Source organism: Rhinolophus sinicus, chromosome 15 (assembly GCF_057876585.1).
Source record: "Rhinolophus sinicus isolate RSI-liver-muscle chromosome 15, RSI-T2T, whole genome shotgun sequence".
Lineage (NCBI taxonomy): Eukaryota > Metazoa > Chordata > Mammalia > Chiroptera > Rhinolophidae > Rhinolophus > Rhinolophus sinicus.
This window is the reverse complement of record NC_142515.1, coordinates 104945921-104971188: the sequence shown is the minus strand read 5'-3', so window position 1 is coordinate 104971188 and position 25268 is coordinate 104945921. Positions and strand designations below refer to the sequence as shown.

General features: G+C 35.7%; 1 protein-coding gene across 4 annotated transcripts in view; it reads left to right on the top strand.

Annotated features, from left to right (window-relative positions):
* The first annotated feature begins 332 nt into the window (after nt 1-332).
* The window catches only part of FZD3 (frizzled class receptor 3), a 74510-nt gene continuing 49574 nt past the window's right edge, over nt 333-25268 (top strand). The window contains exons 1-2 of one of the 4 annotated variants that reach the window (XM_019733223.3): nt 333-478; nt 8330-8858. In XM_019733223.3, coding sequence (XP_019588782.3) covers nt 8670-8858 — 189 coding nt within the window. In that variant the 5' untranslated portion in view covers nt 333-478; nt 8330-8669. Of the gene's footprint in view, nt 479-8329; nt 8859-10960; nt 11096-25268 lie in introns of those variants that run through there. The other 3 variants (XR_002137474.3, XM_074338350.2, XM_019733224.3) reach the window with 3 other exon arrangements.

Here is a 25268-nt window from a genome sequence, read left to right as displayed (position 1 = left end):
GGCACACTTGTTCTCAGAACAGGTTTTGGCGGTTTTGCAGTTATAGCATCCTAGGCTGGAGGGATGAGAATCGCCACGCTATCTCAGGACGGGGGGAGAAAAGGCTTTACAAACAGTGCTGAGCACGTTTAAGAAAAACGCGTTACCAGAGTTGGGAATGACTGACTCCCCTGGGGCAGGACAGTGCAAGACGCCTCACAGAAAGCGAGGCAGAGAACAACGAAGCGCGCTGAGACAGCCCCGCGCAGCTGGGCTCAAAATGGGAGCGCTCAGCCGAGCCTGCGCAGCGCGCCTGCGCCGTGCGTGCGCGCGCGCGCGCTCCGTCGTTCCCCGGGCCGCGCGCCTCGGCGCTCGGGAAAGCTCCCGGTCGCTCCGAGGCGCGCGCTGGCGGTCCTCGCTCCCACCGTTTACCTGAGGGACCCGTGGCGGTCCCCGGCCGGCGCTGCAGCCCCCTTGGAGCCGGGTCCAGCGGTGTGAGGTGAGCACGAAGGCGTGCGGTCTCCCGGCCGGGTTAGCGGCCAGAGGGCGCGGGGAGTGTGGGGAACGTGGAGGTGCCGCGGCTGCCGGCTCCTCTGCCTCACCCTGTGCTGAGGAGCCACCAGCAGCCCCGGCACCTCCTCCTCAGGGATCGTTATTCTCGTCGCGGCCAAAACAAAAGCTTTCGGCGCCGGGCTGTGGCGGGGGTGTCGGAGGGGCTTCGCGGGATCGACAGCGGGCAGAGGGGGTGCGGAGGACCTGAATTGGGGGCTGAGGTGGGCAGATGCCCGGGGAGATGATTAACCCTCTGTGTCCTCAGCTCGCGCTGGGCAACCTGTGCGAGTGTGGATCGCGGCTCCCTCTCCCCCACCCCCGCCCCAAACCCTTCTCCGGGGAACGTGCCCCGCGTCCTCAGCTGGAGTCCGCTGCCTCGGTCGGCGCCGCGGGGGCGTGTGGCGCTCCCCGCCAGCCGGGAGCGTGGGTGGAGGACGCGGCTGCCAGCCGGGGAGGACAATGCACCGGGGCTCCAGCGCCCCCGGGCCCTTGGGGCCGGCCCGAGCCCCACGTTAGCATTTCCACCTGCCGGGACGTCGTTTTAGCATTTGGCAGACTTCTTACTTCCAAAGCCTGAAAGTTGTCCCCTCCATCCCATCAGTTTGCAAAGTCGGCCGTGCCTCCCAAACGCTCCCCCAGCTGCCCCCTTTTATGCTGTGTTTGCCATGGGTGTTGCTGGGTAATTAGTAGACGGCCTCTGAAATAAAGGGGCTGTTACAATATGTCAAGACATTTCAAAATCTTTCTGGAGGCTTTTTAAATCTCACGAGTCCTGGAGTTAGGTGCCTACTCTGTTAGAGAAAGAGAGCTTTTTTTTCCCCCCCTTTTTTTTTTTCCAGAACAAAGGCGCATGGCATTAATTTAGGCATAGGAATGGACTCGAAGTTGAAAAATACCTACCCTATAAAAGAGGTCCAGTGTTTTGGCCAGGATAAACGAAACATTGCATTTTGGTTGCCTTCTGAATTTAAGGCACATTTGCAGCAGCAGAGCAGACCGGCAGCTCAATAAATGACTGCTACATACAAGTATTCAGACAAAATCTTATTTTATAAAAGTAGTGTTGGTAGACCTATAATGTTCGTTTATGCGAAATGGGTTGCTTTGCAAAGCCAAGGAAACAAAGACCTGCTCACATTGGGGATGTTACCTCCCTCCTTAGCCTTCTTTTAGCCTTTATGGCGTGCTGACGGTCTAAGGAATAGGTAACTACTTAGTTCTCTTATTAAGGAGCAATGACTCCTCAAGATAATGCTTTCCCCCCCCCCCCCACCCACCCCGGACTTTTAAGCAAATAAATAGTATCTTTTTCCTCCAGGGGGGGAAAAACCATTTACTTGAACTACCAAAACACAACATAAAGGTAAAAAGATTCAGAGTTAGGGAAAGTAGTGTAAAGGTGTTAAAAGCTTAATTGGGTGGGTTCTGAAGGATAGAGTGGAAGATAAAATATAATTAAGTTGCTGCCCTTCTCTGACCATGTTACCTTTTATTTAGTGAATAACATGCCTCCTCTACCCACCAAATGCTTTGGAACTATGGGCAAAAGTTATAAAGCCTACCATCCTACCTTCTGTTTCCTCCTTCTTTTTCCTCATTCAGTACTAGTATTCCTAAATTTATTAGTGTCCCATTAGCAGAAGGAGAAGAAAGGACTATAAAGTCTTTAGTTTGTTTCCTCATCTTAGCTACTATCTTCACTTAGGCTTTATTTTGTGCTTTGAACATTTAGGTGGATTTTTTCTTGGGAAATCCATGATGTTTGAAGTAGGGAGGGTTGAGGGGAATTTAATAGTAAAGTGCACATTCTTTCTTTGTATAGTACAATGTGAAAGCTTTATCATTGGGTAAGGAGATAGGAGTTTTTAACTCACAATAAGTCCTCTGTTTCTCACTTGACAGGAGAAAATATCGCTACCCAACTTAAATTTCGTATTTGTTAGTAAAACTGTAAGATTTTATACTCACAACTTATTCTGAGCATATTAGTTTGTTGATCATAGACTGCTATTGATTTTATTTTCTTTAGGAGAGAGGTTGTAGGAAACAGCTCCTGCCGCATCTTTCTTTGCCTTCTTTCATAGAAGAGAGTGATGTTCGCATCGTTGTTTTTTTTTTAATCTCTAAAACTATAGAATTATAGCTGCTTAAAAGTGCAACTGCCCACAATAAAAGTAATAATGCAAACAAAAAGAATGGTTTGGAAAATACGTACTGGAGAAATTATTTAGTATAGATTTGGGAAAAGATGTGCTACAGGGTTTGGGGAGAGACAGGAAAGCTTTTCCAATAGTGGCATTTCCATAAATGTTTGAAAAGTAACAAGTCTTTACTGGCTAAGAAGGAGTTTTAACTGTTTCAAAAATGACTTCTTTTTACTTTCCAATTCATTATGCTGAGAAGTATTGACAGTTTTGTTGGATCCAAGGAGTGCATTGCAAATGAAGTTTGAGGTGAATATAAGTAGGCTAGTGGGCTTTAAAAAAAACAACACCCCAATACTGGTCCCCAAATTTTATCTTACTGAAATAATTTTATAGTCAAAACTTCCAAACCTTACAACCTTGCTAAGGGAAAAAAATCAGGGGCTTCATATTAGAGAAATTTCTGCTGAACAGATTTTAGTTGGAAAGGGAAGCTGGGTTGGAATTTCAATCTGATTTTTTTTTAGTCTAGAATCTGGCCATCTTTTAACTTTCCAGCATTGGTTTCAGATTAGTTTTCAAAGATCTCCTTTCTTTAGTCTTAAAAGTAATTTATAATTTGTAAAATGGACTGGATTTTGACGTCCACCATTCATTTTAATTCTAGATGTATTTGTTTTCCTGTTTTATTTTTTTGAACTCTATCACTCAGCACATTGGAAGATTAAGCTGTTTGTTGTAAACAGTAGATAACAAGATGGACTTTAAAAATTAGAGAGAAGGTAAGAAAGATCAGGAAACAGGTACTCTGAGATTAATAGGAATCAAAGTCCTATGAATTAAATATGAAAATATATAAACTTTATTTTAGCAACAAAGGCAATATTTTCAGTGAATTTATTTTTTAAATAATAAGATGTGGAAAACAGAAGGCCAAAGACCACATAAGTTTTAGGAAAAGGAATGTAATACTTAGTGAGTATGCTCTGAGTGTATATTTTGTCTCTCTAACAAGACAATAATTTCCTTAAGAGAAGAAACTCTGTTAGTGGTATAGTCTTTGCTAATTCTTGCAATATATTCTTAGAAAACTCCTCTGAAAGAAGACAAAGAATATCCCACCTGTTTCCACTGTAGAGCCACTGTATGTGAAATGGTATTTCTGAATTGGAAATGCAAAATGTTGTCTACATTTATAGGGTGTCAAGAAAATTAAATGTAAACTAAGAATGATGAAAGGGGTCACTTTCTGTACAGAAAGTGTGAATTGGAGTGAAATCGCTGAACCAGAATCTTTTGTTTCAGGAGCCACTTGACAAGCCCTCAGGACCCACTTTTGTCATTGTTTCTTCTGGGATTCAGCCTGATTTCCTCTTCACAGTTGCCACCTCCTGCTTTTCCCCTGAGTTCATTGGGTCTGGCTTTGCAACCAGCTTGGGAAGAAAACCTTCCAAGATTGAATCCCCTTCCCCTTTATTGCTGTCCTTCAGGACAGATACTCATTTTAAGGGCTTTTACTTTTTATCATCAAAACAAAACTGGCAATTGGGGAATATCAGATTCCTGATGTTATACGTTCATACAAATTAAAATGTAGGTTTAAATGTATGTAGTCCTTTTTGTTTTTTGATGGAATGATAATCAAGTAACTTAATCTGAAATCAGTTTTCCAAATATCTTATATTGCTCTATGGAGAAGTGAATGTGCCTGTTTTCCCACAGGTATGGCATAAATAACTGTTGTCATATCTCACTTTTTGCTGTCCCCTGGCCCCTGAAGCTGTTCATTTCAGTTATGTTAAAGGGACCTAGCAGGTCCCTTTATTCAGTTGAAATTCTACAGATTCCTATAGTAAAAAACAATATCAGTAACAATGCCAAAACAACTGTTAATCTTTATTTAATGAGTTACTGTATTTTGGTTGGATCTCTTTGGGTCCAGAATCTTCTCTGTGTCCTGCATGTCTTACAGCTTCAACTTACAGCTTTTCCATGGATGCCCCGACCTTTGAAAAAATAACTTTTGCTACTTACACTCAACATGATCTTGATTAGAAGCAGATATTTCATTATGTTATTGAAAAGTGATTTGGAGTATATATCAAAAAATTTTTTTATATGTGTATACCATTTGATTCAGCTGATAGGTGACCTGATATTTTTCAGTATTGAAAATCACTTGACTCATACTAAATTAATCATCACTTTTTTACTTTCTTACTACCTACAGTAGGGTAGTAGTGAGTCCCTTGGCTTGTTGCTTAGTTATCAGCCAATAAATCAGTGATTCAACCAGTATTTATTCTTGTCAGCTAGTTAGCACACATTTATACATTTAGCAGAGTTAATTTATTCCATATACAAAATAATGTGCCATAGGTTCTTTTATAAAATCTCATAGCATTTATAATATTTTTAAATAATTGAAAGTTCTGTGTACAATTTGACAAAAATGGGATATATGCTGTTCTGTAAATTAGTTTTCTTTTTTTTTTTATTGTGTTGTTACTGTCTTACTGTGTCAATAAATACAGACCTTGCTCATCATTTTTGGTGACCATATACTCTTCCAGTATGTGATTGTACCATAGTTTAATTCCTTATTGGTAGACTTACATTGTTTCCAGTTTTTTATTTTATATACAGTATTTCACTAGCATTTTGGTAATGCAGCATGTGTACTTGTGTATTTACTTAGAATAAATTATAGAATAGATTTGCTGGATTAAATTGTGCACATTTTAAGGGCTTTTCTTGTAAATAGCCATTTTTTAAAAATACCAACTAGTTTACATTCCCACCAATAAATACCGTGTTTCCCCGAAAATAAGACTGGGTCTTATATTAATTGTTGCTCCAAAAGACGCATTAGGGCTTATGTTCAGGGGATGTCATCCTGAAAAATCATGCTAGGGCTTATTTTCCGGTTAGGTCTTATTTTGGGGAAAACACAGGCGTATTTGAAAGTGTTGGAATGTTGACAATGTTTGTTTCCCTGCACCCTCTCCTGTACTGTGTTCTATCATTGTTATTTTGCCTATCTGATTGGCAAATATGTTCTTTTATATTTGCATTTTTTTGTTATTAGTCAAATTGAATATCTTTTTATGTGTTAGCTATTTGTATTCCTTTTGTAAATTTATGTCCCTTTCCCATCTTTCTATTAAAGTGTTATTCTTTATCTGCTTTTAATTTTTTGAATTCATTTTATGTATTTTGCTTATATGTATTATAATTATATTTAAATACACCTATACTCTTTCTTTCTATTTCAGGATAGCATTTCTCAAAACATGATTTATGGACCATTTGTAACAGTACCTGAGATAATTGTTAGAATGCACATCATTCTACAGAGATTCAGATTTCTTAGATCTGTGGGGGGAATCCATGAATCTGCTACACATTAAAATTAGAGAACCTGTGATTTGGAGGACATATAAATTCTTTAAGATTTTTGCTGTGGTTTTTTTTTTTTTTTGTCTCACTGCATTCAATGTTTTTCCTATTTATTTTAATAATGGTAAACTACAATTTTGATATATGAAGATTATTGTCCTAACCCAGCCAAACGTGATAGAGTTTACAAAACTGTTTTGATATATGGGCTATATGGTAAAATGAATGTTGTAGGGCATAGAGGAAGCTTAGAGGATGCTGGGAAGCTTCACTTGCAAATGAGGGAGAAGGAATAATTGAGAGGAAATCAGGTAAAATAGATGGAGTAGGTCGAAGTGTGAGGGTGTGTCTCGTCTAGTTTAAAGACCCAGTGAGACATTGCTCAGTTTCTTCTCCAAGTTTTAGGTGGTAGTCTTCTTTGAACCATAAATTTGAAATCCATCACTGTTTGAAAAAATAGATTTGTCCAATGAAATATTTGAAATTACTATTATATACATATTTCATAGGGAACAATGTTCCCTTTAATTTTTTTGGTTGTAAGCCGATGAACATGCTGTGTAAGCAGCAAACTACAAAGACTGAACTTAAATGGATGTTTTAATGCTGTAACCAAATAAAGCTTTCAGTAGGTATTTGACACATTTTTAATGATATGCATAATTGTTACTGTGTTGCATGGTAATTTTGCTTAAATATAAATGACTTTGTTTAATATTAGTTTCCTATAGCCAGACCTTCATCTTTCTGGGGCCAGCTTGGAGGAGGAAAAAAATATGAAAGGCCAAGAAGCTTTTGCAAAGATTTTTGGTTTAGAGATTTTGCTATAGAGAGATTAGGTATTTGCACAGGGGTTGCTCATAACTTTTAGTGTTTCTAATTCTAGAGGCCACATTCTTTCCTTTTACCTTCCACTACTTTAAAACCATCTACTAGAAGGAAAAATTGGGAAGATGGCCATTGCTTTCCTTTCTCCAAATAGTTTTTTCTGCTTGGTAACTAAAGTTTGGGATGCAGACGTCCCAATCATTGTCACTGCAGAAATGACAGCTTCTTGCCATATTTTAAGCCAAACCAATTACAGGTCTCAAGGTCTAAGCTTTCATGGGCCTTAGTATTTGAGTTGTCTTATTAGCCTGTCTCTGAGAATTTCTGAACCGGAACTTCTCATGTTTTCCCAAACTAGGCTCTCTACAACAAACACAGAAATATCCAATGCATAGGAAACAAAATGAAATAAAAGCAAATTGACATCATCACTAAACCAAATGAAAGTGTAACTTAGAATATGCTTTTTTTCCTACCAGACTTGCCTTCCACTCCACTGAAACCCTCCCAGACCCAAAGGAGATACATATTTTTGCCCCTAGAAAAGAAGGGACATGTAATAGCTTCTAAAGCTTAGTGGAAACTATAACTAGGAATCATTCCTATTCCTGCTGTGACTTTCTAGGGATGATTTCTGTTCTCTGCAGCCTGGCTGTATGTAATGAAACATTTGTTGATCAAATATTTCTGTGTCTATCCTTGATGCTGCTTTACCATTCATTTATAGACTACTTTTATGTACGTTATCTCATACTTCACTCATATCATCCTTGTTAGAGAAGTGATATTTTCAGGAAGAAAAATTCTGAGTTCAGAGAAGTTAAGTGATATGTTTCCATTCACACAGCTACTGAGAGGCTTGAATCCATAGCGTTTTGATTTATTTATATTTTATCTCTTCTGCACATCCTTTCTGCCAAATCAATTAATGTGAAATGCACTATTAATGATTAAAACACATATAATTTTAAATTTAGTAGCTTAGATTATAAATATGGCAGCTATTTAAAATTCAGGACAACAGCATAAACAATTTTCAAAATAGATCAATTATATCTTATGATAAATGAAAAATTGCTGTCATAGACAAACCATATGTTACATAAACTGAGGGAAGAAAATTTGCCTTTAAATGCTGTTTAAGGATTGCCTTAGTGTATCTATAGCATACATGATAAGGTAGATAATCTAGACTATGTCTTTGTGAAATACCTCTGTATTTTTATCTATTCGGTTACTATGATATCGCTCATCAAAGTTTTCTCTTTCTTGTAGTTCATTGTTAATGTATAACATGCAACAGATTTTTGTATATTGATTTTATATCCTGCAACATTACTGAGTTCATCAAAGATTTTATATCAAGTCCACAATATTTTGAGAGGAAATGACTAATTTCTCCCATTTTTTAAAAAAATGCTTTTCAGATATTTCAATCAAAGGAAGAAATAGCTCTTCTCCTAAGATGGAATCTATTGTTTGGGAATGTGGCTGATCAACTTGATATGTTGGCCAAATGTGCCCTATGTAATAAAATGAAAAGAAGAGACAAGATGATGTCATTTTCCCCGTATTGTGAAACCAAAAACAAATGTCTTTTGTGAGACCAATCTAACAAACCTCTGACGGTGCAAAGAGTATTTAACTGTTGGAAGAACTTAACAGTAAGATATAGAAGTACTTCTTCAAGCTGAGACCTGCAGGTGTATAAAGATCTAAAATACTGAGTAGGCCGGATCATCTGAATCTCATTCAGATCAAGGAAGGATGGCTATGAGTTGGATCGTCTTCTGTCTTTGGCCCTTGACTATGTTTGTGGGGCATATAGGTGGGCACAGTTTGTTCTCTTGTGAACCTATTACCTTGAGGATGTGCCAAGATTTGCCTTATAATACTACCTTCATGCCTAATCTTCTGAATCATTATGACCAACAGACAGCAGCTTTAGCAATGGAGGTAAGCCTTGATCTATTCTTTGACATGTCTTAGAAAATGATTCTTATATTGCCGTTTACTAATCTGATGAATATGTCTGATAAACTACAGGGAAAGAATGCGTTATTTTTTAACTATATCTTGTACATTAAAAAGATATATTTAGGTTCAAAATAGATTGAAGAATTCATGTTGGGGGATGTTACTTTTTTAAGACATAGTACTTTTTACAAAGAAATTTGAAACAGTGGAACATGGGAGACAATAGGCATTCAGAAGTTTAAAATTGTCCAAGCTATGATATGATTACATCTTTTATTTAGTTGATAATAAAACTAGATAAAGAGCAGAATATAATAATATTCATAATTCAGTCATTAAGTATTGAAGGTAACATGATTTTGGAAAATGAGTTCTTTTGTTCAGCCTTTAGGCTGGTGATTTATATTTGAATTTTCTTAAATACTTAAAATGATTTACTGGTCTTACTATGTTTATATCAGTCTTATTATTTTTTTAAGAACAGTAACTCCCAAGGAATGAAAAAGTTTTTGTTGTGTGAATTATATGTTCTTGACCACTCAGGATTTTATGAAAATTAGTTGCTTTACTTGAATTTTTCTAATGGTAACTTTTTAGGCACTTTTTAATGATTTTACTTTAGAAACTATGAAAAATTAATGGTATAGTTAATAATGGGTTTAAGTAAGTATGTATTTCTTTATTGGTTTTAGAATTGTGGACAAGGATATGTTTACCAGATAAGAACTAGGAAGCAGTAAAGGGTGATGATAAGAAGCATAGGCTTTAAATCTGGACAGACCTGGCTTTGAATTCTAGACCCATCACTTTCTAGCTATATTACTTTGGGTAATTTATGTGGATTTTTCTTACCATAGTTTCTTAGTTTGTAAAATGGAGTTAATAATCATACAAGCTTTTGTAAGGTACAAAATGAAAACATGTATACAAAGTACTTGGCACATAGTAAGTACTCTAAAAGTGATAGCTTTTACCATTTACCCATATTCTCATATTAATGTGGATATATAATACACATAGTTTACAGAGAATGTTTTGTACTTTAGTCTTTAATCCATTGTTACAGGGTTTTCAGCAAATTGAAGCCTGTTTTGGAATTCTTCGTTTTATTGTTACAACTCAAAAAGGTTCATTACTTCCAAGCAGACTAACATAAATCTATCTGGGAAAATTTATAGAAAGATTACTATTTATAGATTTTGAAAAGTGGAGGGCATCTTGTATATTCTAAATATTTGAAAATGTTAGAGAGGTTGAATAAAACATTTCTTGCTCTTCTTCTGACTAGTAAAGAGAGATTTGATATAGATTGTCAGATTAGGATATATGAAAATGGGTATTGGTTTAATATAGTAATTTGGTTCCAATCATGGTAGTCCCTGCTGTGTATTAAAACCATCAGTTTTCAAACAAAAAATTGAAGTAGGAATACTCTTGTTTCTAGTATCATTATAAGTCAGTACAGCTCCGTTGGAAAGCAAATAGGGTGGTAAGAAGCAAGTCTCAAAGATATTTGTACTGATTTGGGTTTATCTGTTGGCTGTGCCATGTAGTAACTTTAAGACTTTGGACTTACGTCACTTTACATCCCTGAGCCTTGGTTTCTTCATTTGTGAACAAAAGTCATAATAACGAAAGTATCTTGAAGAGCTGTAGAGATTATATGAGAGATTTATAAAGTAGCTAGTACAATTCATGGAACACAAATAGGTGATCCACAAATGTTCATTCTATTCCAAATTCGGTTTCTAAATGATCTAGAGAGAAAGTACTAGAAAGATGATGTATGTGTTGCAAATGGACTTGCAGGCTCATGGAACATTGGTAATGATGGTATGGTAAGCTATCTCTAGCTTCTCAATATTTTATTGGCGATGAGGTTGCCTCATTTTGCATTTCACACATCCTGGGAAGAGTGGGTAATACTTTCTAAGAGAAGTCTGTAGTGATTCGAAGTAATTAATGTTGAGAATAGTTGCTTGTAGCATGGTTGTCATATCAGGACAGTGACGCTACACTGACAGAAGCATCTGACAGTTTGAGAGTGTGAACTTTCTGTATTAGCAAAAGACATGGATACTCAGCAGTCAACACAACATACTTCCAGATGGAAGTAAGGATTCTTGAGTCCTCGACTTATATCTGCTGATGACACCGTCCATCCAGGAACTTTGGATACATGTCTGCCAGCTTTTACCAGGAGCAAGTTGGAGCAGGTAATCCAAGCACATTCTTGAGTGTTCACTGTGGGACTTGATGAATTGAAAGACCATTTCCTAGGTGTAGCATCTTTTAGCAGGCTCAGTCTTCAAGCCTGCCTAGGGTTCATTCCTGTACTGATGTTTGGTGAGTCAAAATGAGTGCAATAGAATAGGATAAGGCAGTGAGCTAGGGATGCACAGCTGAGAGAAAGTGTAGATTCTGGCTTATCTCAAATTTGATTATTCAAGATCAACAAGGTGGATGTTCTTTCATTGTATATAGAGGATTCCTAGTCTGTACTGTCATCGAAATTGGGACCTATTTAAATAATAGAATAAGTGTCAATGTATTAATTTGGAAAAGAAGATCCTTGCTAGTTATGTTTATTTCTCTACCTTCCAAAACATGCACATCTGTACACAAGCACACACACTAAACTTGTAAGTTCTTAACTTGATGTCTTACTTTTCCCCCTGAGTATTAGTGGCTTTTGATAGGGGAAAAAAAAAATCTCATTCCTGAATTTTGAGCTGTCCAAATTGTCAGTAACTATCCTACCAACCCACACATTATCTGTTATTCGTGACTTTAGTGGCAATAAAAGAGATCTGAGCAGCCTTTTCTCCCATACTGACTAAATTGAATAGGAAGGGAACAGTTTAGTGGAAAAAGCACTAGAATGAGGTGGGAAGACGTGTTCTCTACTACTACTATTAGGTTGGTGTAAAAGTAATTGTGGGGGCCGGCCCGGTGGCTCAGGTGGTTGGAGCTTCGTGCTCTTAACGCCGAAGGCTGCCGGTTCGATTCCCACATGGGCCAGTGGGCTCTCAACCACAAGGTTGCCAGTTCAATCCCTCGAGTCCCGCAAGGGATGGTGGGCTCTGCCCCCTGCAACTAAGATTGAACACGGCACCTTGAGCTGAGCTGCCTCCTGGATGGCTCAGTTGTTGGTTGGAGCGCAAGCTCTCAACCTCAAGGTTGCCAGTTCGATTCCTCGACTCCCTCAAGGGATGGTGGGCAGTGCCCCCTGCAACTAAAATTGAACAGGGCACCTTGAGCTGAGCTGCCGCTGAGCTCCCGGATGGCTCAGTTGGTTGGAGCGTGTCCTCTCAACCACAAGGTTGCCGGTTTGACTCCAGCAAGGGATGGTGGGCTGTGCCCCCTGCAACTAGCAACGGCAACTGGACTTGGAGCTGAGCTGCGCCTTCCACAACTAAGACTGAAAGAACAACAACTTGAAGCTGAACAAAAAAACCCTCCACAACTAAGATTGAAAGGACAACAACTTGACTTGGAGAAAAATCTTGGAAGTGCACACTGTTCCCCAATGAAGTCCTGTTCCCCTTCCCCAATAAAATCTTAAAAAAAAAAAAAAAGTAATTGTGGTTTAAAAGGTTAAAAATAATTGCAAAACCACAATTACTTTTGCACCAACCTAATAGTTTTGTGACTTCTTTGTGTTGATTTGCTCTAGGAAGTGAAATTTTTTTGTCCTTTTTACATTATTGTTAAGATCAAATGATTTAAGTGATGTGTATATTAAAGAACTTTAAATAAAGTTAAAGTGCTGTGTGAATGCAGATCATTTGTTGCCTGTCACTCTGTTTAAATTTCAGTTAGGTTGTGGAATAAGTGATCTTTAATTTGTTTGGGAGATTGCTTGTCTACTCTTATTTTTTTAGAAACTAAACCTCTATAGGATAACTAGAAGAAAAACTCTTGGGATGGTTTGAGTTTACCTCCATTCCTTGTTTTCTTTTGTCATTCTCATTAGAGATTTTCTATAGCACGAGAAGCTGGCAGCTTCTAATGGGAATGCAGAGCCTGAACGTCCTTGGTATTCTTTGTGGTTCATTAAGAACAAAGCATGTTTGAACCAGTCTCCCAGTTATCCAAACTCAAATTTTAGCTTTGTTTTTCCCTCTAACTTTTTGTTGTGGGAAATTTCAGTTATATAGAAACAATGATAGAATAGTACAATGAACGCCATAGACCCATCATCCAGCTTCAAAAATTATCAGCTCATAGCTAGTCTTGTTTCACTTATGAAACAAGAACTCAACTGGGTTACTTTGAAGCAAATAGTAAATACCATAATTTCATCCATAAATATTTCTGTATATATCTCTATAAAGTAAGGACTCTGGAAATAATATGAACACCATACCTTTATCACTTCTTCAATATCATCAACTATCCAGTTAATGTTCAAATTACTTTGAGTGCTTCACTTTTTTTTTTTTAAGTTAGCTTTTCAAATCAGGGTTCATACATTGCATTCAATTGATACGTCATTTAAAGTTTCTTTTAATTTATAGTTTCTCCTTCCCTTTCCCCACTGTTTTTTTCTTGTACTATGTTTGCCCTGTAGAGTTTCCCATAGTCTTTAGTTTGCTGATTGCATCCCTATGCTGTTATTTACGTTACATCTGTCTCCTTTTTTTTTTTTTTTTTTGGAAAGACTACTTCATAAAGCACATAATATCTGGTTGTCACTCTGTAATTTTAACAGTCATTGCTGATCATTTCCTAGGATCAATAATTTTATTAGGGGTTTGCAAAATGGTGATATTTTAATCTATCATCTTCATTTCTCAGATGGAATACTTTATAAACAGAAACTTCCTCTCTTTGACAGTTGGACTACTGAGTTACTTTTATGTACAATTTATATGAGAAAGAGGATAAATACTTGATTGTACTCTTTTGTTCATTGGTTTTTAGTATAATGAGTTGATTCCCAAGCAAACTCCAAAGGTGACCGAGATCTTTTTTTATTTTTTAAATATCATTATGAATTCATGGAGTTTTAAACATATTTGATGTGCTTTAGTCCATTGCATTTATTATTCTTATTGGGGCCCAACCTGTTCCGTCTTTGACAGTGGGAGCCTCTTCAAGATAGCTCCTGAGTATTTTTGAAACTACCCTAATGGTTTCTAATAGCGTCCTTGCTTTCTGGTATGATCCAAGCTCATTTCATAAAATTCTGCCTCAAATCTTTGTTAATAAACAAACTTTAAGTAAATTTGATGATGTAATTGGCTTTATTAAACAATTTATGAATGGGGCAGCATGTTTTCTACCAGGCAGAGTGGTACTCCCAGGGATTATACAAGGTGGAAGGCTTTTGTAGTAAGGAGAGCAGGGCAAGAAAGTTATCAGCAAGGAAAAATGAAAATTCATTGGAGGAAAGGAAGAGTTTAGGTGATGGCTTCTCATTGGCTGAGCTGCATTGTTTCCATTGGCTGGGCTAATTGGTGGGCAAGAAGAAAACCTTCCTAGTAGTAAATAGTAGAGCATGTATTTTCTGGGAATGCAGGATACTTATTTTCTGGTTGGTTGGGGTCAGAAACTGAATCAACTGAGGCTATAATTGATGTCTTCCTGTTTGGAGTAGTTAACAATGAGTGGTAGGGAGTGAGAGCGCCCTCTAACAGGCCTTCCCAAGTCCAATTTTAATTGCAGTTTCTTCATTAATTTTCATACCTTGAATCATCAGTTTTTCTAGGGAGCACTGGTTCCTTTTAGTTGGAAATGGTGTTTAGAGACCACTATCTGGGTGCTAAGCCTGTTGACCCTAGGTTAATCATTTTTAGGCCTTTTCATGGACAGAGCTTGAAAATGTTTTTTTTTTCTTTAATGAAAATACATCCTAAGTTTATACTGATACTTTCAATTCAAATGATATTGCAGTTTTTATTTGAATTTTATTTTTGTTTCTTTTATACTGAAGCTTTATTATACACATACATTATATATATAATTTCAGAATAATTGCAGTATTACTACTAACAATATGATTACTGTAAGCAGTTTAAGATTTCTTCGTACCTCATTTTGTCCTTAGGGAGGTATTTCACCAAGGATATACAATCAAATACTGTGTTTTAAAGTTACTTAAATACTTCTCTGTGTGGTTCAACTTAATACACAGATTCATATATTTCATTTTGATTTTGAGGAACGAAAAAATTTTTTTGTTTAAATTTATTTTATAAGTATGTTTTAAAACTTTATGTATACAATAAGGTACATTCAGAGAAGTCTGGTTTCTGGCCCTTTCACTTCTACTTTGTTCTTTTCTTCCCCCTAAAGGTAGTCATTTAAAAATGTTTTTTGTTTATATTTTCATTAGAAAATTGAAAATGTAATTTATATAAAATGTTTATATAATATCTGTCTATATGTATTGTTTAACCTTTCTTTGATACAGTATCAAACTGTTTGTTTTCACTATTTTTTTCACTTCCATAGTAGTATTATTGATATTCCTCAAAAACGTATTTTATAATTGTGACAAAATATACATAACATGAAATTTACCATTCCAACCATTTTTAAGTGTACAGTTTAGTGGCATTAAGTACATTCACCTTTATGTAATCATCACCACTACCCTTCTCCAGCACTTTTTTGTACCCATATCTCTCCATTCTCCCCTCCCATTACCATTCTACTTTCTCTCTGACTTTGACTACTATAGATACCTCATATAAGTGGAATACAATATTTGTCCTTTTGTGACTGGCTTATTTCACTTAACATAATGTCTTCAAGTTTCATTCATGAAGCATGTGTCAGAATTTTCTTCCTTTTTGAGACTAAATAATCCTGTATTGTGAGTATTATATATATATATATATATATATATATATATATATATTTTTTTTTTTTTTTTTTTTAAATTGATTTTCTTATATGACAAATCACTTTAAAGGAATACCTTTAAAAAACTTGTTTTAAATTAACATATATATATACATACATACATACATATATATATATATATATACACACACACACACACACACATATATATATGTCATATATACCGGGGGTACCAAAAAATGCGTAAGAGATATTATCTATGCTCAAGAGATATTAAGAGATATTATCTATGCTCAAGCAGTAGTTTGCCGTAATCAGAAGTGTCTGGACGCTGATGGTAACCACTTTGAGCACCTCTTGTAATTGCAGAAGTCAAATGTGACTTGTATTCATTCTTTGTTATCGGTATATATTGAGTATTACAATTAATACAGTTTTTTTCCCTTTCTTAAAATGTATATACATGTTTTTGGCACCCTCTGTATATGTATATACACCACATTTAGTTCATCCATTCATCTGTCAGGACACTTGGGTTGCTTCCACCTTTCGGCTATTGTGAATAATCCTGCTGTGAACATGGGTGTACAAATATCTGTTCCAGTCTCTGTTTTCAATTTTTTTGGGCATATACTGAGAAGTGGAACTGCTAGATCATATGATAATTCTGTTTAATTTTCTAGGGAACCACAATACATATTGTGTTCCATAGCAGCTGCTGCATTTTACGTACCCATCAGCAGTGCACAAAGGTTCCAATTTCTCCACATTCTCACCAACACTTGTTATTTTCTGGGTTTTGTTTGTTTGTTTGTTTGTTTGTTTTAGATAATAGTTATCTTAATGGGTGTGAGGTTGTCCTCATATTTTAAATTCAGTTCCTACTGAAGTGTTGTTTGCTGTCTTTAACTATTGAAAGTAGAACTTGTCCTTATTCATCTTTGTATGTCTGTCACCTAACACAGTGCTTCACACATAGTGACTTCTAAATATATGTTTGAATGAACTAATTAACTTTATAAACTGAATTCCGTTAAGAGGTGGTAGTATTTATGAGTACGGTCATGTTGCTGTACCTAAGCACTTAATCTCTTGGGGTTTTAAATAGGCAGCTTGGTGGGGATGGCAATGGTAATCCCTATACCACGGATACCACTTATCTGTGAACACTGGTACCACCTGTGAACACTAGTGTTTTACTTTGCCTCCCCACCCCCTTTTTTTGGTCATTACTTGATGCTTACAACAGATGTGTTTGCACTTACAAGTGGTGTAGTTAAGCAAAAGAATAAAACAACTCAATTTTCCCATCTCTAGACCTTTCATCTTTTTTTCTGCTTTGGTGCTCTCTTCTCCGTCTTTGCCTGTCGAAATTCTAACAGTTGTACTTGATGCATTAATAAGTAGAAAAAAAGGAGTAGATAACAGAACATTATGTGTGGTATCATCCTGCTTTGGTTGAAGAAAAAATACACATGTTCACATAGTGTAAGTGACCTGGAAGATTTTTCCCCAAGGCCAACACTGGTTGTTTCTGAATTAGTACAATTTATTTGTGTTTTCTGTGTTCTTCATTTAATGTTCGTATTTTCTGATTTTTTTCTGTAAGAAACTCGTGCTTTTAAAATAGTAAAATTGGTACAGAAGCTTTATTTAAAATAATCCCAACTGTCCTTTTTTGTCTAGCTCCCAGCAGTGCCTGACATTTAGTATTTATTAAATACCTTTTGATTGAATGACCAAAGCTTAAGGAAGAACTTGGTAAATGCCATAAGGGCATAAAGTGCTAACAGGATTCAAAAGATGAGATTATATGTGGAAGACATCAGTTACAGATGATATTTGAATGGACCTTGAAAGACAGATAGTTTTTTTGTTTTTTTTTAAGAGACTAGTATGACATGCTCCTGTGTACCTAGAATTATTAACATTTGTAGATAGTCTTTTTAGGAAATAAAATTTCTTTGATTATATTTATTCTTGGAATTCATGGTTTAAATTTTTAGAATACATGCATTATCCAGCAGATTTACTTCTCTTATTATCTTTTGTTTCGGTTAATATTAATAAGCAAACATTCTAGTGAAGTGACTTGAGAAGCCTATTGTGTGACAGGGAAACCAGCCAGAAATTAAGACGTCTTCTAAATTTAAAAATGTACACACAAATAGTGGAGAATTAATTGCATTTATTTATTTATGATGTTAGCAGAAAAAATAGCAGCTTCAAAAATTTTTAATTGATTTTCTTGTGTGACAAATCATTTTAAAGGAATACTTTTAAAAAACTTGTTTTAAATTAACTTCTTAATTGTGGTGGAATTAGGTTTGTAATGAGAAAGACCATAATTTATACTGTTCATGATATTTGAAATATTAAGTTTACTTCCTAAAGGACAGTCAAATTTTATGGGCTGCTCTGGGATTCCCCTTTGACTTAAGATAGCTATACTCCTGTGATAATGGCTTATTTCTGTAAACCAACTCACTGAAAGACTGTTGGAAAGTATGTAATATGCTATCACGAGACATTTAAAATATTAAGATTTGTAAAAGAAAAGGAAAACTATGGGATTAAAGATGTTTACAAACCTACAAATTGTTTTTTTCATAGTGTTTCTTAAAGTTTTAGAGCTTTTCTCATTAGGAATTTTGTTACAAAAAAGGAGTTTTAAGAAAGTATTACTTTTAATCATTTAAAATACTTTTAAATTATTCTAAAAAGTTGTTTTTGAATTTCTTACTCTACTTTGGATCTGAAATCGAATGAATACCATTTTTGAATTTTCAAGGCCATTCCACATTTGGTTTCACATTTAGTGAATTTAGTCATAATATTCCCAACTCTGTAGGATACAGTTTCTATGGTTACCAGACCCTTTGTAGAGTGACAAAGATTGGAATTCTGATTCTCATGAGTCAAATTTTGGCCTTTGACTCTGTCCCTTTTGCACACCCCTTGCTAAGCTTGGGCTGTTGCTATGCTTGAAGGCTTGTCAGCTAGCAGGTTCCTATGGTAACAGGAATGGAAATTTGAAAGAAGAAAGAAAATGGGAACACAAAGGCTTGGTTGATTTGAATTTGAACAAAGAATGGAAGGTTCCATGTTGTGCACCTTTGTTGCAGAAATCAGAAATTTAATTTTAGAAAGTTACTTTTCAGTTTGTAAACTTCCTATATGTGGTCTTAATTTAGTGAACAGAAGTGTTACTGTTTAAGGAAGTACTCAGTAAGAATCTTTTAAAATTTAATCAGCTGAAATTCCTTTTTATATTTCACAGTGCTTTAATAGTATTCCTTGTTTTACGTATTCTCAGTTTTACTGTATTCAGGCCACCTCATTTAATGTTGATTTTGCTGAGGTTAAAAATTGTTAGGGTTGAAATCAGTTTGCTTATTTGAAAAATATTTTTGTTTTACGTAACAGGTTTATTGAGGTATAATTTGTATACAATAAACTGCACCCATTTAAAGTGATCAATTTGATGAGTTTTGACAGATGTGTTTACCCAGGAAAACATCATAACAATCACGATGTAGAGCGTTTATTTCTATCACCTGCCACCTCCTTGTGGTCCTTTGTAGTCCACTCTACGTTCGGAGCAACCACTGACTCTTCTGCTTTCTGTCACTATGGACTACTTTCATTTCTTAGAGTTTTATATAAATGTAAGAGTTTTATATAAATGCAGTACTACTTTTTTATATCTGGTTTCTCTCACCCAGCAAAATGATTCTGAGATGCATCCATGTTTTCTTTTGCTTTTTAAAAACATCATTCCCATTGACTTTCTCCGTCTGGCATTTGAGAGTAGGTTCCTCATGCCCATCAAATAGGCCTTCTACAGCTCTATTAATTTGCAACTCGTCCCTAATCCCCTTTTAAGCTCTCATTTACTGGATTCTGTTTGCTAACTATTTCATATATTATTTATGTGATATTAAGACCATTTTACAGAGGAGAAAACTGAAGTTTAGAGAGGTTATGTAAAACAAATTGGTTAAGCTGAAAGGCTTTGGATAAGAATGCCCAGCGTTGACTCTATTTAGGTCTTTGTAGCTGTATGATCTTGGGCAAATTACTTAACTTGCTATGCCTCATTTTCTTCACATGTATTATAAAAAGGAAATGATAATAATAGTACCTACTTTATGGGATTGCTGAGAGGGTTAATGAGACTGTGTGTAAAACATTTAGAACACGGGCCTATAGTGTCAGTAAATGCTGGCTGAGATAAAAGTACAAGGTACTTAGAGCGAGTAAGTGGCAGAAGCATAAACTTGTCCCTTTAGGCTCAGTGCAAGCAGCGCAAGGTAGTCACTCAAATCAATTTTATAATTCATGATGGGGCTCCCAGATGGAGGTTTTACTAACATAGAACATAACAATATTGCATTAGTTGGTATTTTATGTATTGCTGAGTACCAAGCAAGTTTGAGACTTGCTTAAGACATACATATGCACATATATATGATGTATGTGCATATATCAGCATGTGAATATGATACATTTTTAATTTTAAAATAATTACAGACTCACGTCAAATTGCAAAAATAGTACAGAAGATTCTGTGTACTCTACCTAGTTTCCCCCCAATCTCACAATTTTATATAACTATTTTACAGTATCAAAACCTGGAAATTAACAGTGGTACAGTCTACAGACCTTATCATAGTTCACCAGTTTTACAAGTACTCATTTTTATGCGTGTGTATACACCTATGTTCATGTGTATGCAGCCGTCGCAGCTTTATCACATGTATAAATTAATGTAGCTACCACTACAGTTAAGATACAAAACTGTTTTATCCCCACTAAAGAATTCCTCTGTGCTTCCTTTCTCCCTCTCTCCTTTCCTAGTCCCAATCACTCATTTGTTCTCTATTTCTATAATTTTGTCATTTCCAGATGTTATATAAATGGAATCATTCAGTATGTAACCTTTTGAGATAGGCTTTTTTTCATTTAGCATAATACCCTTCGAGATCCATCCAAGTTGTTACAGGTATCAACAATCATTGTTTTTAATTGCTGAGTACTGTTCCATTTTAAAGATGCACCACAATTTGTTTAATCAATCACCCATTGAAGGACATTGGGTTGTATTCCAGCTCTTTGCTATTACAAATAAAGCTGCTATGAATATTCTTGTACAGGTTTCTGTGCAGAGATAAGTTTTCATTTTGGGGGGATAAAGGCCCAGGAGTGTGATTGCTGGATTGTATGATAAGCGTATGTTTGGATTTTTAAGAAACTGCTGAACTATTTTCCGTAGTGGTTGTGCCATTTTACATTTCTACCAGCAGTGTATGAGAGATCTACTTTTTCTGCATTCTTACCACCGTTTGGTATTTTCACTAATTTTTTATTTCAGCTTTTCTAGTGTGATATAGTCATATCTTATGTGGTTTTAATTTGCATTTCCCTCATGGCTAATTATATTGAACACTTTTTCATGTGCTTATTTGCCATTAATATATCCTTTCTGTGCACAACTTTTGTTATTTTCCAATTGAATTTTTTTGACTTTTGAATTTTGAGAGTTTTCTTAAATATATTCTAGATACAAATCCTTTGTTGGATATGTGGTTTGCAAATAGTTTATCCTAGTCTGTAGCTTACCTTTTCATCCTCTTAATAGGGCTTCCCCCCCCCCCCCCCCGCCCCAAGAGAACAGAAGTTTTAAATTTTAATGAAGTCCAACTTGCCAAAATTTTTTTTCTTTTATGGATTGTGCTTTTGTTGTCATTTTTGAAAACTCTACAGCCTAGGTCTGGAAGATTTTTTTTTTCTCTCTCTTTTAAAGTTTTATAGTTTCATGTCTTACATTTAAATCCATGATCAATTTTGAGTTAATTTGCATAAGGTATGGTGTATTTTTTTGCCTATGAATATCCACGAGCTTTAGCACTGTTTGTTGAAAAGACTGTCCTTCCACCTTTGAATTGCTTTTGCTCTTGTCAAAAATCTTGTGTGGATTTATCTGGGTTCTCCATTCTGTTCTGTTGATCTTTGTGTCTATCTCTCTACCAAATACTACAGTGTCTTGATTATTGTTAACTTCATAGTAAATTTTAAAATTGGATACGCATGATTCTTTCCACTTTCTTTTTCAGAATTGTTTCAGTTATTCTACTTTTGTTTTTTCCATATACATTTTAGAATAAACTTGTCTTTACTGAAAATCATGCTGGGTTTTGATAGAAATTTCATTAAATCTAGAGATTGTTTGGGAGACACTTGACTTTTAAAAATAAAATTGATTGGGGTAACGTGTTGCGTTGATTCATCACATTATGTAAATTTCAGGCATACAACTTTGTAATACAACAGGTACATACTCTGTTGTGTTCCATTGACATCTTTTCATGTTGGATCTCCAACCCATGAAACAGTGTTATGGGTTGAATTGAATCTTCCTAAAACTTATGTGTTGAAATCCTAAACCCAGTACTTCAGAATATGACCTTATCGGAAGTAGGGTCATTCTAAATGTACTTAGTTAGGAGGAGGTCGTACTAGAGTAGGGAGGAGCCCCCCATCCAGTGTCACTAGTGTCTTTTTAAAAGGAAAATTTGGACACAGACACACATAGAGGGAAGATGATGTGAAGGACACAGGGAGAATGCTATGTGAAGATTGGATTTGTGTTGCCACAAGCCAAGGAACTACTAGGGTCTGGGAAAGAGGCCAGAAACAGATTTTTTCCTTGCACCTTCAGAGGGAGCATGGCTCTGCTGACACCTTGATCTCAGACTTCTAGCTTCTAGAAATGTGAGACAATGCATTTCTGTTGTTTGAGCCACTCAGTTTATGTGGTACTTTGTTATGTCAGGCCTAGCAAACTAATGCAAGTGTATACCTTTCCATCATCAGCATTTTATACAAGTCCTAAACATATTTTGTTGGATTTATACCGTGTTTCTTTGTTTTCTAGTGAATGTAAATGTATTGTTTTAATACTCATGTGTTCATTATCTATAGAAATGTTTTTTGTTTTTGTTATATCTTGCAACCTTGCTGAACTCACTTATTAGTTCTAGGTGGTTTTTTGTAGGTTCCTTGGGATGTTCTATGTAGACAGTAGTATCATCTGCAAATAAGGACAGTTTTCTTTTTCCCATCTCTACACCTTTTATTTCCTTTCCTTGCTTTATTATGCTGGTAAGACTGAGTACATGTTGAATGAAATTAGTGAGAACAGGCGTCTGTCCCTTGTTTCCAGTCTTAGAGTTAAGAATCCAGTGTTTTCACCATTAAGTATAATGTTAACTGTAGGGCTTTTGTAGATGTACTTTATCAAGTTGAGGAAGTTACCCTCTATTTCTAGTTTGCTGAAAACTTAAAATTATGAATGCTGTTTCTCCTTCATTTGGTCTGATCATTTGAGTTTTCCTTGTTAGTTTGTTAATTTAGTAGATTTCATTGATTGATTTTTGAATATTGAGTCAGCCTTGATTTCCTGGAACAAACCCTACTTGGTTATGGTATATAATGCTTTTAATACATTTTTGGATTTGATTTGCTACTATTTTGTTAAGGATTTTTGCATTTATATTCATGAGGGATATTGGATTATAGTTTTCTCCTCTTGTGCTATCTTTGGCCTTAATAGTAATCCTTGCTTCATAGAATTATGTAATTGGGATTAGTTGTCTTCTATTTTCTGGAAGAGATTGTATGGAATTGGTATTAATTCTTTTTTAAATGTTGGTTAGATTTTCATGAAACCATCTGGCTTGGACATTTCTTTTTCAGGAGGTTTTAAACTACACATTCAATTTGTTTAATAGTTATAGGACTATTCAGATTACAGTTTTATTTTGGGTGACCCAGTTTTGGTAGTTTGTGGCTTTTGAGGAATTGGTCTACTTCATCTAAATTTTCTAGCATATACATAGAGTTGTTTGTAATGTTCGCTTTTTAATGTCTGTGGAGACTCATTCTTGATATTGATAATTTGAGTTTCCCTTTCTTTTTATCAGTCTTGCTAGAAACTTACCAATTTTATCTCATTTTCAAAGAACCAGGTCTTAGTTTGACTGATTTTTTTTTCTTTGTTGCTCTTCTGTTTTCAATTTTATTGATTTCTCCTCTTATTTTCTTCCCATTTGCTTACGTTCCATTTATTTTGCTCCTTTTGGCTATTATGAATAATGGTGCTCTGCTGTGAGCATTCATATACAAGTTTTTGCTTGAACATTATTTTTAAATCTTTTGGGTAGGTACCTAGGAGTGGAATTGCTGGATCATATGGTAATTCTGTGTTTGACGTCTTGAGGAATCGCCAAACTGTTTTCTGTAGTGGTTTCTCATTTTACATTCCCATCAACAGTGTGAGTATAAGGGGTCCGATTTCTCCACATCCTTATCAACACTTGCTATTTTTTGTTTTTTAGATTATACCTATCCTAGTGGGTATGTTGTGATATCTCATTGTGGTTTTGATTTGCATTTCCCTAATGATTAATGGCATCGAGCATCTTTTTATGTGCTTATTTGTCATTGCATAACTTCTTTGGAGGAATGTCCAAGTTTTTTGCCCATTTAAAAAAATGGGTCATTTGTCTTTTTGTTGAGTTACAGGAGTTCATTATGTATTCTGGATATTAGACCCTTATCAGATAACTGATTTACAAATATTTTCTTCCATTTTGAGGGTTGTCCACTCTCCTGATAGCGTCCTTTAATATAAAACAAAAGATTTTAATTTTGAATTTGATGAAGTTCAATTTATCTATTTTTTTATTTTGTGCTTGTGCTTTTGGTGGTGTCATGCCTAAGGATTTGGTGCCAAATCCAAGGTCATGAAGATTTACCTCTATGTTTTCTTCTGCAGGTTTCATAGATTTTGCTATTATATTTAGGCCTTTGATACATTTTGAGTTAATTTTTGTATATGGTATAAGACAACGGTCTACCTTTCTTCTCTTGCCGGTGAATTTTGTCTTCAGCCTCGCAAGACCAAAGCTCTGATGGTTTTTAGGTTTTCTAGCGTCAGCCTAGGCAAAACTTGATTCTCAGCCTCTTGCCTTATCTTATGCCCCGACTTAACAAATGCCTCCTGGGAAATCTGGCTGCACTAATCAGGCCACCTCACCATGCTTCCCTGCTTTCTGGATTCTTGGTCTCTCTAGTTCTTTTCCTTCAGTACTTCTCTTAATAGTTTTAAAAAGATATTTTAAAACTTTTTTCTATATTTTAAAGTTATTCTTGATGGAAACATTGGTTTAACACAAACTACTCCTTCATGCTTGGAAGTGATAGTACATATAGTTTATTGTCACAAATAAACTATATGTTTCTTATATATTGGTTATCAGTTATCACATCCATTATACAGTGTGTTGTTTTTTTTAAATGAAAATTTATTGGGGTGACAAGTGTTAGTAAAGTTACATAGGTTTCAGGTGTACAATTCTGTAACACATCATCTATATATCACATTGTGTGTTCACCACCCAGAGTCAGTTCTCCTTCCATCACCATATATTTGATCCCCTTTACCCTCATCTACCACCCCATCCCTCCCACCCTGTGGTAACCACAAAACTATTGTTATAGGTAACTTCTTTG